This window comes from Amyelois transitella, chromosome 24 (assembly GCF_032362555.1).
Source record: "Amyelois transitella isolate CPQ chromosome 24, ilAmyTran1.1, whole genome shotgun sequence".
In the NCBI taxonomy this organism is placed as follows: domain Eukaryota; kingdom Metazoa; phylum Arthropoda; class Insecta; order Lepidoptera; family Pyralidae; genus Amyelois; species Amyelois transitella.
Window position 1 is genome coordinate 7,521,853 of NC_083527.1, and position 15,306 is coordinate 7,537,158.

The 15,306-nt window shown below is 40.3% G+C and overlaps 1 protein-coding gene across 2 annotated transcripts; it reads left to right on the top strand.

The window, feature by feature from the left end:
* Positions 1-876: 876 nt before the first annotated feature.
* Positions 877-14,554, top strand: LOC106140490 (DNA ligase 1). Of its 2 annotated transcripts, none has more exons than XM_060951240.1 (16): positions 877-1,268; positions 1,835-1,888; positions 2,127-2,204; positions 2,483-2,627; positions 2,871-3,161; positions 3,250-3,504; positions 4,205-4,408; positions 5,196-5,425; positions 6,311-6,501; positions 6,766-6,897; positions 7,603-7,723; positions 8,696-8,858; positions 10,258-10,421; positions 11,305-11,546; positions 12,640-12,786; positions 13,634-14,554. In XM_060951240.1, the coding sequence occupies exons 1-16, from the start codon at positions 1,044-1,046 to the stop codon at positions 13,764-13,766; spliced, it is 2,775 nt and encodes a 924-aa protein (XP_060807223.1). In that variant the 5' UTR covers positions 877-1,043; the 3' UTR covers positions 13,767-14,554. The 2 variants fall into 2 exon arrangements, with proteins under 2 accessions (XP_060807223.1, XP_013197539.2); XM_013342085.2 differs by having other exon boundaries at positions 880-1,268; positions 2,868-3,161.
* Positions 14,555-15,306: the final 752 nt, after the last annotated feature.

Here is a 15,306-nt window from a genome sequence, read left to right on the forward strand (position 1 = left end):
TCTTTTTTTTAATTATCCGATTTGAAGACTTTAATGAAATAACTTCGAAGAAACTTCCTTCATCGCCATAGACAATGACAATTGACATATCATAGATAACCATTTTCATTTAACATTATGAAAAATACAGATAACACTTATTCCAGAATTTCAGAATCAAACGCCCAATACCCCCCGATAATGTATCCACCTTTTTGACCATGAAAGAGGCGTGAATGTATACATACAATCATGAATATCCCTTACATACATGTAAGGGATATTCATGATCGGTTCAATTAAAATTACTTGGATGTATTCGTTGTCTCAAACACAAATTAATCGGAAATGTTATAAAACTCAAACGGGCTTAGGCATATTGGGCCATCTCCGATATTCATAAATTGGCAGGACTATTGCTTTTCAATTATTTTCCTATTGTTCATAAATTTTACGGTAATCAGTTTTAAGAAAAGGCTGTTAACTCTGTCCACCCCACAAGGGGTATTACTTTATATTTATATATATGTTTGTGCTTGAAGTAGTTATATGTATGAAACAGAGAAGCAGGGTTCCTATTCATCTCCTTGTAGATTATATTTTCGCCTTGATCGAAGATTTTCACAGAGAAATGTAATGAATACAATACAACACGTATTATAAATCAGAGAAAGAGGTGACATGGTTGATATGTTGCATCTCTTTGGTATCAACCAAAGAGATGCAACATATCAAGTAGTGTTTTTAAATCTGTGGATCAACCTATACATTATGAATGTTCTTATTCATCAAATATTTTTCAATGGTGAAGAACAATAACAATAAAAATATGTAATCTTTGCCTACCCCTCCGGAATAAGGCGTGATAGACATAGAAGTGATATAAGCACTTATGTACATTTTACTTCTTTGACTAAGTGTACGAAAAAAAATAAAAGGTGACTTTCCTTCCCGCCAAAAATGACAATTTATTAAGACGGAAATTTAGAGGTTGTTTTGTGATTTGTAAACAAATGGCAAATTGTAATATAGTTTGGAGAATTATATATGTTTCAAACTAATGAATGATATCCATACGTGGAATTGTTCGAGCATGTAGTTTAGTACCGAAATTTTTGCAACCAGTGTTTAATAGCACAATATTAAAACCTCATATAAACTCGTTCAACTGTTACGATTCTTACATTGGTTTTGTTAATAAAAGGAATATGTCGCAGAAAAGCATTTTATCTTTTTTCAAGACCACACCCAAGAAACCTGCTGAATTGAATAAAGAACCGTCACTTCAGGTATTATACTAAACTTACTATAACTTTCAAATTCTTTTAGGTATGTACACATTTTTGATGATGATTAGGTGCCGTGTGGCTTCCAGCACTTAAGAATAGGATCACACCATCTTTTCCATGGATGTCGTAAATATCGAATTAGGGGTAGGCTTATAACCTGGGATTCTTTTAGGTGATGGGCTAGCAATGCTATTATTATTTGAATCTCAATTCCATATTTATGGAGTTCAGCACAGCTTTGGTGGTCTTTCAGTCTTTGCGAGACTGTTGGCTCTGTCTGCCCCACAAGGGATAGACACGCTGATTCCATCATTAAGCAGTTTTAAGATTTCTAATTTGTCAAGTCTTTTCAGTCAGATCAGTCTGTCTTCCAAATCTTTTTAGAATAGGCAAAGGTGGCCAAGTGCTGTATATACAAGTAGAAGATTGACAGGATAGATTATTTAAAAATAAACATCCAGAAATATTGAACAGGTATTATGGTCCAAATTTGGAGTATTTCCACAATTTATCCTGGATAAAAACTAGTTTTATTAATAACTTTCATATGTGCACTTGTATTTCAGAATGATTCTGTAGCCAGCAATGCAAGTGAGGAATCTCCGGTGAAGAATGAGAAGGTATGTCATGGAGTACAAGTGCAAATAAATTTAGGGACATCTTTTATTAAATAATAATAAAATCTTTATTCAATAAACAAAATATAACTATTTACTTAAGTGATTTATAATAACAGAGTACTAAAATATAATAATTTATGAACTTGAGTGTAAAATCAGTCTATGTTTCAATATCAAAATTAATGACATCATATTACAAAAATATTTATAGTTAATAATAAAAATTCTATGTTTGTAGAGATTATCAAAACGACAAAGGCTGGAGAGCAGCGATGAGGAGTCTGCTCCGGTGTCGCCTAAAACAAATCCTGAAAAGGTGAATCTCCAAAATGTACTGCTTCTCCTGCTAGTTCACTAAGTAAAAGAAAATGGCTAACATTTAAGGGGTAAGTGCTAAAACTGATGTGTGCCCTAATGCAAGATGGTTATCCTGGTGAAAGATCAGGCCAAGAGTGTTGCAAATATCAATGAAGAAATATACAGGGGTTGTGGCAAGTGGAATGATGTGATCTACTTCTTTGGAAAAGAGGCGGGATCATATCTACAAAATAATTTTTTTTCTTAATACTCACAAGTAATTATTTTTATCTGCAGAAGAAAGTCAAACGCCAAAGGATTGAGAGCTCTGGCAGTGAGTCAGACAAGTCAGCTGAAGATATGGAAGTCGTGGTCAGAAAGGATGTTGGTGCAGTTAAGACATACAGCTCTCCTAGAAGCAAGAAGAAAGCTTTGGTTCAAGGTGACCAGCATCTTCAAAAGATAAATTTTTTATTGTAAAAAGTTTTCATCCTCCTGGTGCACTTTCATGACAGGTCAATATGTCAGGGTTTTACACAAAGCAACTTATTCTGACCACCTAACCTTGCAAGGGAACCTGTTATAACTTGCTGTCTAAATGTACACTGAACAGGATTTCTAATAATCTACTCTGTTAATTACTACTGAACAGTAATAAAATTGTATTATTTTTCTTCACCAGAAGAATCACCAAAAAGTAAAATAAAAGTCAAGGAGGAGAAAACAACGCCGGAGCCCAAGGAAAAGATGAGTCCAAAAACTGAGAAAAAGACACCAAGCCTTTTTCAGAATGGTGTCACCAAGAAGATTAAGGAGGCGCCATCTAGCGTTAAACAGGAGAACTTGTCACCAAAGAGTGACAAGGATAGCAAGACAGACGCGGATAGCAATACAGATAAGGACAAGAGTAAAAAGGATAGCAAACCATTTTTAGAAAAGAAAGATAATGTCATTGTGAATGGAGCGAAAGTTGCAGGTATATATTTGTTTATTTATTTTTGTTCTTAGTGAATAATTAACATAAATTAAAATTAATATAAATATAACTTTTCTTCACCTTACAGAAACTGACTACAACCCAGCCAAACCTAAATACCACCCGATCGACGACGCCTGCTGGACCAAAGGCCAGGAGGTCCCGTACTTAGCTCTGGCCAAAACCCTAGAAGCTATAGAAGAGACGTCGTCCAGACTGAAGATTATAGAGATCCTGGCGAACTACCTGCGGTCCGTCATAGTGCTGACGCCCGAGGACCTGCTGCCCAGCATCTACATGTGTCTCAACCAGCTCGCACCCGCACATCACAGCTTGGAGTTAGGTTAGATATGTTTCTCTATATATATCTATATATGAGGGAAAAAGAGTAACACTTCACTCCGCAGAACACAGTGACAATGCAATTTTATGTATGTCATGATTCTGGAAAATCTTTTGAAGGTAACTTTATAAGCGCCATCTGTTGTCTGATACAATACAGTCGATAAAATGTTGGCACTTTATCTTTTGATGGGTCAGTTGCATTTATTAAGTTAACAGAGTGTTTTTGTGAAAAAAAGAAGACAAAAATCACACCCAAGTTTAAAAAATAAAATAAATAAATAAAAAGCTTATATTAGGCTTTCGGAAAGTTGTGGACTGGTTTTTTGTCTTTGAAAGTTTGACGAGGTCATATTACGGGTACTCTAACATCTTTTTTTAATATACAGTCACGCTTATATTCCTTGCGGGGTAGACAGAGTCAACAGTTTTGACAGTCGGAGACTGATAGGCCATGTTGAGCTGTATGGTTTTATAATAGATTTGAGATTCAAGTAGTGACAGCGCTAGTCCATCGCCTAAACGAAGAATCCCAAGTTTACAAGTGTACCCTTGTAGTCGCCTTTTACGACATCCACGGGAAAGAGATCGAAGTGGCCGTATTCTTTTTCTATTGGTGCCGGGAAGCACGCGGCATTTTTTAAGACATACGAATTGATTTATTATTGGTAAGTATTTGGCGTTTCGTTTCGATCGGGCAGGCATAGCGGAGACGTACCTGATGAAGGCCGTGGGGCAGTGCACGGGCCGCTCGCTGGCGCACACGCGCGCGGCGGCGCGGCGCTGCGGCGACCTGGGGCGGGCGGCCGAGAGCGCGCGCGCGCAGCAGCGCACCATGGGCGCGGCCGCGCGCCTCTCCGCCAGGAAGGTGTTCGCCGCCTTCCGCGAGGTGGCGCGCATGACCGGTCAGTGGATAACTTCACATCATCCCAGATTTCGCTACGGCGGTTCGTCTTAAAAATTAGTGACGTATCATCTGCAAACAAAACGATGCCAGTCCGTTTCTCAGTCATGCAAGGCAAGACGTAGATTTATACACCAGAAAGAGAAAAGGTCCCAAAGTGGAACCTTGCGGTACCCCTTTATTTTTGCCTTAGCTCTTTTCGATTTTGTGTTTCTTAAATCTACCGCCTGTAATCTATCACTAAAATATGATTTAATTAGTTCGACAGCAGTAATGTCGAACCCGTAATGAGTGAGCTTGAGCAGAAGAGTTCTATGATCTACGCAATTAAATGCTTTAGTCAGATCGCAAAACACTCCGATCGCATCCTGTGAGTCTTCCCATGCATTGACAATATAAGTGGCAAGAACCACACCTGCATCTGTTGTACATATCCCCTCAGTAAAGCCGTATTGCTGACTGAAATAATTTATTAGACTTTAAGTAAAGCTAGTCATCAGTCATTCAGAAACTCCTGGGAGGACGAGATTGTAACCTGGATACATTGGTGGGTAGTAAGACGATTTAAATTATGTCCTAAGGGCATCGGTGGATCGTGTTAAATGAGGTTTTTAAAGGTTATGAGTTAATAATAATAATAATTTTGAGATTTCTTACGAGACTGACTGAAAGCCAATTCTAACCTCAACTAAACTAGTTTAAGCTTATTTTATCCAACAGTTGACTAGAAGAAACCATCTTAATTTAAAGTACAGTTCCTTTTTATAAATGTCATTGAAATGAAACAGGTCAAGCCTCCGTCAACAAGAAGATAGCCAAGATTCAAAGTCTCTACGTCGCCTGCCGGCAATCTGAAGCTCGTTTCCTCATCAGGTCTTTTGAGGGGAAACTCCGGATAGGACTGGCTGAGCAGTCAGTACTCCAAGCTTTGGCATTAGCCGTGGCTACCACGCCGCCTTGTATCAACGGAGAGCAGATCCTGGATGCTTCTAAGGGGCTGAGTCAGGAAGAGTTTAAGGTGGGTTCCGTACATTTATAAAGACATTAACTCCGGACAGAACTGGTAGAACAGTCAGTACTCCAAGTCTTGGCATTAACTGTCGCGACCACTCCGCATTGTGGGAATGGAGACTGGATCCTGGATGCTTCTCAGAGACTCAGTCAGGAGGCTTTTAAGGCTGGTTTATAATATAGAGATATTACAGCAAGCAGTGACTATATATTCCCCTGCAAGTGAAACAGGAATCGTTTCATGTAAAAACCTGACCCAATCCAGGATACATGGTCCAAGGCGCACCATGGGGTCCATTCAGAGAGGTGAGAATGTTACTGGGATTAATGCCAGGAGGGAGATGGAGTCAGGAAGAGTTTAAGATGTCTCGTGCAATAGTACCGAGAGGAACTCCTGATTGGACTGCCAGGGCAGTAGCCATAACTGACTTGTTAAAAGTTAAAAGTATAATTCATTTATTTATTTGGTCTTCTTTTGTATGCTATATTGATACATGATATACAATCTAATACATATGATAATTAAATTGCTAAATGTGCAAACCATTAAAGGTAAACACCACATACTCAAATTCGTAGTTGAAAACATTAATAATATTGATTGAAGCTCAAAAATTTTGAATATTTTTTTTTTCATTTCGGTACAATGGTCTTTTTTTACTCGAAGTGTGTTATATATATATATTTAACACAGTGTGAAACCTTAAGCAAACATTTTACAATATTTTGTACGTTTGAGAATCCACGTTGCTTTTTATAAATTCGATGTTTCATGTTTCAAATATTTCAACGCAAGAGGTAAATGTAGGTTATTAGGAACCCTATAACAATAAAATATGTACCCGTTTTTTATTAAAAAAAAAAACAAACTTTGAATAATTTCCCCTCGCAGAGCCGCGTGGACGAGCACGCGCTGCTCATAAAGACGACGTACTGCGAGTGCCCCGACTACGAGCGCCTGCTGCCCGCTCTACTGCAGCATGGAGTACACGCGCTCCCCACGCACTGCCGGCTGGAGCCCGGCACTCCGCTCAAGCCCATGCTGGCGAGCCCCACCAGGGGGGTCGGGGAAATTTTTGACAGGTAACAAATAAGAGATTTCATCTCAGTTTTATCATGTGGCCCTGTCTACCTAGTAAGGAAGATAAACGTGATATCTATATATGTATATCTCTCCTATTTAACTAGAAGATTCGGTGAAACATTTGATCTAACTAGCTCTCAATTTTTTCGTCGATACGGGCGCTAACATGTGCGTAATAACCAATAAGTTCTTGAAACTGATTTGATCAAGTTTTTTGGTCGATTCTGGAGGTTTTTTTTTATATGTTATATTTGTGGTTGTAGGTTCGAAGGCGTGCAATTCACATGCGAGTGGAAGTACGACGGCGAGCGAGCGCAGATACATGTGCCCGGGGACGAGGCGCCAGATCTCACTAAGGCTAAGATCTTCAGCAGGAACCAGGAGGATAACACCAGGTAATTTCTTGTAGGTTAAAAGACGTAACATACATAAAGTCACGCCTTTTTTCCCGGAGGTGTAGGCAGTGACTACATCATTCTTGATACACTACACATTTAACATACAAGGAGAGTGTGGAGGGAAAGGTCGGAGTGGGAAGACCTAGACGAACGTATCTTGATCAAATTAAGGACGTCCTGGTAAAGGGTCAGGTCAAGAGTACCTGAAACCGCCGAGCGCATGAAGAGTATCAGATATCTTCCATTTGTTAATTCGAGTGAAGTTAGTACACCCCAAATCACAAGAGGAGACCAACATGCCTATTAAATCTTCAGATAAAATAAAATGCTATTGCAATACAGCGCGGGAATGCTGCCTGTGTGATGGGAGGAACCCTTCCTAGGGGTCAAAATTTTAATAATAATGTTTTTGTCTGTAATGTAGAATAGTTTCTTTTTATTATCAAATAATGTTAGTTGTATTTTTAACAATAGGTTTAGATAAGAAATGTCATTTTGTTAGTTCACAATTATCCATTATTATTTTTTAAATTTTGTTCGCTTTGAGTGCTACAATGTAATTTGTGTTTATACTATTGGATAATAGATGGCGCCACTTTTAAAAGATTAATTTGTTTTAAACTTATTGACACTAGATGGCGTTAAATTTGTTAAAATGAAAAACAGAGAGGAAATGAGAGTGATTGTTTATATCGTTCGCAGCAAATACCCGGACGTGGTGCGCCGCCTGCCCGCGCTGCTGAAGGAGAGTGTGAGAAGCTGCGTGCTGGACTGCGAGGCCGTCGCCTACGACGTGGCCAACAAGCAGATACTGCCCTTCCAGGTATTTATAGCCTGCTTATGTAAAAAGAGGTTCTTCATCTATCGTGTGTTTGTTAAAGAAAGTACATATATTTGTATTGTTGAACTTTTAGTGTTGTAAAGAATAAAGATGACGATTTTCGTAAAAAAAAGTTCGGTTGACTTTTGTCGAGATTGTACCTAGTTCATGTTCTGATGGATCATTTACATACATACATACATATAGTCACAGTAGACAGAGCCAACAATCTGCAAAGTCTGATAGGCTGTTTGGCTTCATGAATTGGCACAGTTTCAAATCCCACCTCGACCATGTACCAATGACTATTTACAAAGTACTTAATGTACATTAGTTTGAATACTAACCGATGCTATTACGGTGAGGGTAAACGTCGTAAGGAAACCTGCACATGCAGGCAACTGGATGTGGATCCAACATGGGTTAGGTTCCCCTGCAAAGGTTGCGGAGGTCAGACGAGAGTCGCTTCGTGTTAAAACCTGACTCACCCAATCCAGGGTCCATGGTCAAAGGCCAACCCCGGGCTCTTCTCCAGAGAGCTGAGTTCGCAACTTGGAGTAAAAAAGAAGAGATTTAGCATATAATAGATATAGATAGATAGATATAGATCTAGTATATTTTTTTTTTAAATATCATCTTTTATTTTCAGTTTTAACCGTTGGGACGAATACCGAATAGTTGCCGAATATCTCTAGATATTCTATTCTATAGAGAATATCTAGAGATATTCGGCTAAAGAATATTTAGCGATTGATTTATTTATTACTAGCGACCCGCCCCGGTTTTGCACGGGTGCAAAATTATAAATGTTATTATACATAAAAACCTTCCTCTTGAATCACTCTACCTGTTACAAAAAACCGCATCAAAATCCGTTGCGTAATTGTAAAGATTTAAGCATACGGACAAACAGACTAAAATAGCGACTTTGTTTTATACTATGTAGCGATTCATATAATACGAACTTTGTTTCAGATACTGTCGACGCGCAAGCGCAAGGACGCCCAGGAGTCGGAGATCAAGGTGCAGGTGTGCGTGTTCGTGTTCGACCTGCTGCTGCTCAACGGGCGGCCGCTGGTGCGCCGCCCGCTGCTGCAGCGCCGCGCCCTGCTGCGGGAACACTTCCGCGAGGTGCCAGGTACTTGTCGTTGTCGCTTAGAGTACACACACACACGCACACACACACATACACACACGCGCGCACACACGCGCGCACACACGCTCACACACACACGCACACACACGCACACACACGCACGCACACACACACGCGCACACACACACACACGCACACACACACACACGCGCGCACACACACACGCGCACACACACACGCGCGCACACCCACACGCGCACACCCACACGCGCACACCCACACACACACACGCGCACACACCCACACACACGCACACACACACGCGCACACACACGCGCACACACCCACACACACGTACACACACACGCGTACACACACACACGCGCGCACACACACACGCGCACACACCCACACACACGTACACACACACGCGTACACACACGCACACGCACACACACACACACACGTACACACACACGCGTACACACACACACGCGCGCACACACACACGCGCACACACCCACACACACGCGCACACACACGCGCACACACACACACACACGCGTACCCACACACGCGTACACACACGCACACACACACACACACACGCGCACACACACACACACACGCGCACACACACGCGCACACGCGTACACACACGCACACACACACACACACACACACGCACACACACACACACACACGCGCACACACACACACACACGCGCACACACACGCGCACACGCGTACACACACGCACACACACACACACACACACGCGCACACACACACACACGCACACGGTGTGTACTGATTCAGACGTGTGCGCACGTGCCGGCGCGGCCTGCCTCCCCCGCCCCTCTTGTCACTTCCTCGAGGTTGCGTTCCGTTTTTCATATTGGGCGTGGACACATACAATCACGTCTATATCCCTTGCGGGGTAGACGGAGCCAGTTATCTTGTAAAGACTGATTGGTGACATTGAGCTTTCTAGCCTGAAAGACGTTTATAAGTCTATCCCTTAGTCGCCTCTTACATGTAGTAAAAGGCGACTATGGGATGACCATGACCAAGACCATGGCAAAGAGTTGGAGTGGTATTAACTGTTTAAAAAGTCTTATTCTAAACTACTAGTATGACTGCTCCATCACTATCCCATGGATGTCGTAAAAGACGTCTAAGGAATAACTTTATAAACTTGATATTGTACTTTAAGCAATGAGCTAGCAACCTGTCACTATTTGAAACTCAATTCCAGCTTAAAGCCATACAGCTAAATTTGACCTTTCAGTCTTTGTGAAACTGTTAGCTATGTCTACCCCGTAAGGGATAAAAATATGATTATATGTATGTTTGTATGTAAAAAATCTATGACTTCACTCCAAAGCGTCGATTGAAAATAAAATAAAAAACAGTTAAACAATTAAACTTTCCTAACCAGGTGAATGGCAATTCGCCACCAGCAAAGACTGCACCACCACCGAGGAAGTCCAACAGTTCCTGGAGGAGTCCGTCAAGGGCTCCTGCGAGGGCCTCATGGTGAAGATGCTGACAGGAGACAACGCCCGGTACGACATCGCCAGGAGGTCCCACAACTGGTTGAAGGTTTGTTTGTTCGAAGGCCGCTGAAATATATCTTATATATAAAAATATAAAATTCTCGTGTCACAATGTTTGTCTCCGTACTCCTCCGAAATTTTGCATGCATATTAGTAGGTCTGAGAATCGGTTAACATCTATTTTTCATATCACTTAGTGAAATTTTTTTTTTTAGAAATTGCTTAAAAATTATTTATATGGCAAAACAACGTTTGCCGGGACAGCTACTCGTAGTTTACATATATATATATTATATACAATCACGTCTATATCCCCTTGAGGGCTATACAAAGTCGACAACCTATTGTCTAAAAGAATAATGGGATAGAGATTTGAGTAGTATTATAAAATCATATTCTAAACTATTACTATGACTACGATGTCGTAAAAGGCGACTACGTGACCATTTAACGACATCCATGGGAGAGAGATGGAGTGGTCCTATTTTTTTTTGCATTGGAGCCGGGAACCACACACTTTCCACCTGCACTCCCTACAATAACGTACCTGTTGGGCGTCGGCGACAGCATAGATGCGGTGGTGCTTGCATGAATAGAGTTATGCATGTGGATGAAGCGAACGAAGTATGCAGATATAGTGGCAAGTGGAAAGATGTAGTCCTAACCTAACCTACGCCTCTGGGAAAGAGGAGTGATTTTATGTAGACCTAAGTTTTTACATATACATACATACATATGGTCACGTCTATGTCCCTTGTGCTTGTGCTTGAAAGAGGTGTGATTTTATGTTATGTTATGTAGACTAAGTTTCCACATATACCTACATACATATGGTCACGTCTATATCCCTTGTGCTTGTGCGAGGCGTGATTTTATGTTATGTTAACTAAGTGCCCATCTAAAACTCCCTACAATAACGTCCGTTCCAGCTGAAGAAGGACTACTTAGAGGGCGTCGGCGACAGTATAGATGCGGTGGTGCTGGGCGCGTACTGGGGCCGCGGGCGGCGCGCCGGCCGCTACGGCGGCTTCCTGCTGGCGTGCCGCGACTCCGGCGGGGACGAGTTCCAGGCGCTGTGCCGCCTCGGCACCGGCTTCAGCGACGAGGACCTGCGCCGGCTCACTGACTCGCTGAGTCAACATGTTATTGACGGCCCGAGGAACTATTACAGGTGATGCGCTTGTGTAGCGAAGGTGATGACTCGGCCACAAAAAGGGAAGATCTCCCGCCAGGCTGGGGGTTATGCTCCGACGATGTAGTGTCGGAAGTTGTATATATAGCTCCAATCCGTGAAATCTTTGCTTGCACGATTTAGGTTTTTTGATTGATAGCGTGCGTCACGTGATTTTATTTTTTATTCTTGTGACTTGTGGCGTATAGATTACATTACACATATTACACTTATATTCTAATTGATGCTCTTACGGTTGAGGAATATTCTTGGAGACTGAATGTAATTTATGCTTGAAATATATCTTTAATTTTAGCATTTAAACAAACAACTGGACGTGGCCTTTCAGTTTTTCGAGACTGTCGGCTCTGTCTACTTCGAAAGACATATCGACGTGACTATATGCATATCATATATACCTATAATGTTTTGTTGATTACCATGTCCACTGTACCATTTGACGGCTTCTGTGGCGCAGCGGCAGTACGCTTGTCTGTGACATCGGAGGTCCCGGGTTCAAATCCCAGCCAGAGCATGATGAAAAAAGAACTTTTTCTGATTGGCCTGGGTCTTGGATGTTTATCTATATAAGTATTTATGTTAGTTGAGTTGGTATCTCGTTACAAAAGTCTCGAACTTACTTCAAGTCTAACTCAATCTGTGTATTCGTCCTGTATATATTTATTTATTTATGTCAGTACAGTACTACTACTTTAATAAGTTACACCGATGCACCTGCGCAGAAATCAACTTTTGTCATGGCGCGAAAATATCTGCGCCAATCATAGTGCGCCATTTGAACGCGGGATCAAAACCGTTCGCTATTGGCTAATTGCGTACGCGCCACGTCTGGAGTTCGCAGGAGCGCCGTCGCGGTAATCGGTAACGAGCGAGATACACGACTCCTGTTGTTTTGGGATTTAAAATCCTATGTAGTAGCAATAAGTTCGTTATTTATTTATTATTATTTATTTATTTATGTACACAAAATTATATACAGAAGCATTTATTTTTTTTATTTTCATTTGGCCAGATTCGGCGGTCGGTTGTACTTATAAAAGTGGTAGACCTGTAAGCTAATCGTGTCCCCCAGATACGATCCGTCGTCGGCGCCCGACGTGTGGTTCGCGGCGCACGCGGTGTGGGAGCTGCGCTGCGCGGACCTGTCGCTGTCGCCCGCGCACCGCGCCGCTCAAGGGCTCGTGGCCGCCGATAGAGGGATCTCCTTGAGGTTCCCCAGGTGACAGACACATTCTAACGTTATCACGGGAAACTTCAATATCACTTAATAATTGTCATATCTTTTGGTTCCACGACATTGGTTGACGTCGAATTATTTATTTCAAACTATGTTCACTGCCGCTTCCGAAACAGAAGAAGCGGTAACAAACTGCGCTGCAGCATTTTCTTCAACAACGTCAACTTCACAACTATCCAAATTAAAAATATAAATGTGGATGAGAGAATACATTGTTATTAATTAATTGACTTATACAGAGTGACATTTAAAACAACTGCATCATTTTAAACATAGACTATTCCCATGCTGCTGAGCCGTTTGAGCCTATTTTTATTTAAATTAAACGTCATCATTTTTCACATTTAAAAAACCGTCAAAAACTACGTCACACGCTTTAATACATACCAATACTACAAAAAGAAATTAAAACTAAACATGTAAATAAATGTCTGAAAAATAAATAATTTTTCTAGTATCCAGATCAAGTAAAGTACAGAGTTGTCGAGATCGCTCAGCTGATTGAATTGTGTCGTTGACCTCTGAATCTTACGCGTCGCTTTTCCGCCGGCCGGGTGACATGACGTATTTAGGATCGTGGATTTTGATACTTTTATTTTTTTCGTACTTTTTGGAATATGAAACGATAATTTTCTTTTAACGTTTTTACATATCCTTTAGATGAGTACACTTAACAGTTAAATTTATGCAGTTGAATTAAAAGTCACCATGTATAATACTTATACTAACACTTTATATGACTCTTTATAGACACCTTATCGATTCGACCATCTACACTCTTACATACATCCACTTCTTCAACGGTCACTTTTGATAATTTCCGAATCAGATTCGTCCGCGAGCGCGAAGACAAGACCCCCGAGCAGGCGACCACCGCGCAGCAGATCGCGGACATGTACCTCGCCCAGGACCAGGTGAGGAACCAGCAGACCAAGAAGGTCGACAATGACGACTTCTATTGATCCGGAGGCACTGGATGCCGGCGTCCACATCATTCTCCGGAGTAGATATGTTCGCGGACGTTGAAAATAAGTGTCGGATTGCAAACGGATAATTTTTATAACGATTCCCCGAATAAATATTTAATGATATGTGCCTTGAAATATAAAAACTGAGTTTTAGTCACTTGTGATGTGATGGAACAATGTTCAATCACTAATCACTTCATCAACAATAATATAAAAATCAATTGAAAACTAATTAAAATAAAGTAAACGGTTAAATTTAATCCAAAAAAAGGAAAATTTAATAATAATTAACAATTGGAAAAAATGTGGAGCTCTTGCGTACTCACGACTCCATCTCGTTCCCATTGATGTCGTAAAGCGACTAAAGGATAGGCTTATTAACTTGTCACTATTTGAATCTCAATTCTATCATTGAGCCAAACATGGCCTATCAGTCTTTTCAAGACTGTTGGCTCGGTCTACCCCGCAAGGGATATAGACGTGATTAAATGTATGTTTGTTGACGTCTGTTTTTGAAGTACTTCAATTCCTAATTTCATATAAAATATGGTCCATAACGGCCACGGCTAAACTGCCGTGAAATCTGAACAGACTTTCGCATTCAGCCAGCTACTAAATCAAAACTTTAATGTTCCAAATTAAATGTCACTTCAACTATTATTTAAGCTTTTGTCTGTCCCAAAGGGACATAATTCCTTCTTATTCCCGTGGGAATGTAAGCGTGACAAACATGTTGTGTCGTCAATAAAACCACCTTTTACTCTTTATAATTTTATTCCAAGACATTCTTAGCCTAAGTGTAAATAATACGTCACAGTTATTATAATCTTAAAGCTATCGTTTGATTCGAATCAGATATAATGCCATGTTCACTCTTATTTGTTTCACTACATCCATTAAATTACAATTTGTTACTTATTCTATAGATTTTACGCGGAAATATGCCAAGAAATTGTATCATGTTACAGTAAATTGTTTGAAAAATGCATTTTTTTATGTTTACATATTACTCTTATATTTTTTTTTTACAAAGAAGGGAAATCACTAATGAAAACTATTTGGTTTACTAAATACGCGTACCCTACAGTTTAAAACATTGGATTTAGCTTATAAATGGACTTTATTATAAGAAGTAGGATTAATGTGGATACCTTCGGCCATAAACTCTAAATTGGTACTAAAATTAAAAGTGAAAATGATATTGCTATAATTGTCATTGTATAAAATAATTTCTGTATTTCAAATTGATCGTCAAAATAACTTGTAGGCCAAACTGTATTTTCAAAAAGAAATAAGTACGTGAAATGGAGCTGGCCTCATGATACTTGCAGACTGATTATAACATTTGGTGAAATGGTCGCTAGTTAAGATTTTAGGCCTTTTATATAAAAAATAAAACGATTTGTACTTTTAAAGAGATTTATCAAAGTTGAGAATTTTCTGGTAGATACAATCGAAAAATTAAATACAAAGAAATATTTGTAAAATCATTGCACACGTATCACAATTGAATGTTTCAGTTCGACCTCATGAA

Bases quoted from the DNA above. Each gene is read 5' to 3' on its own strand.
- LOC106140490 (XM_013342085.2), top strand. From the start codon at position 1,044: ATGATATCCATACGTGGAATTGTTCGAGCATGTAGTTTAGTACCGAAA. The intron at 1,269-1,834 runs GTATTATACTAA...CTTGTATTTCAG, and splicing joins ATAAAGAACCGTCACTTCAG to AATGATTCTGTAGCCAGCAA. The intron at 12,787-13,633 runs GTGACAGACACA...TTTCCGAATCAG, and splicing joins ATCTCCTTGAGGTTCCCCAG to ATTCGTCCGCGAGCGCGAAG.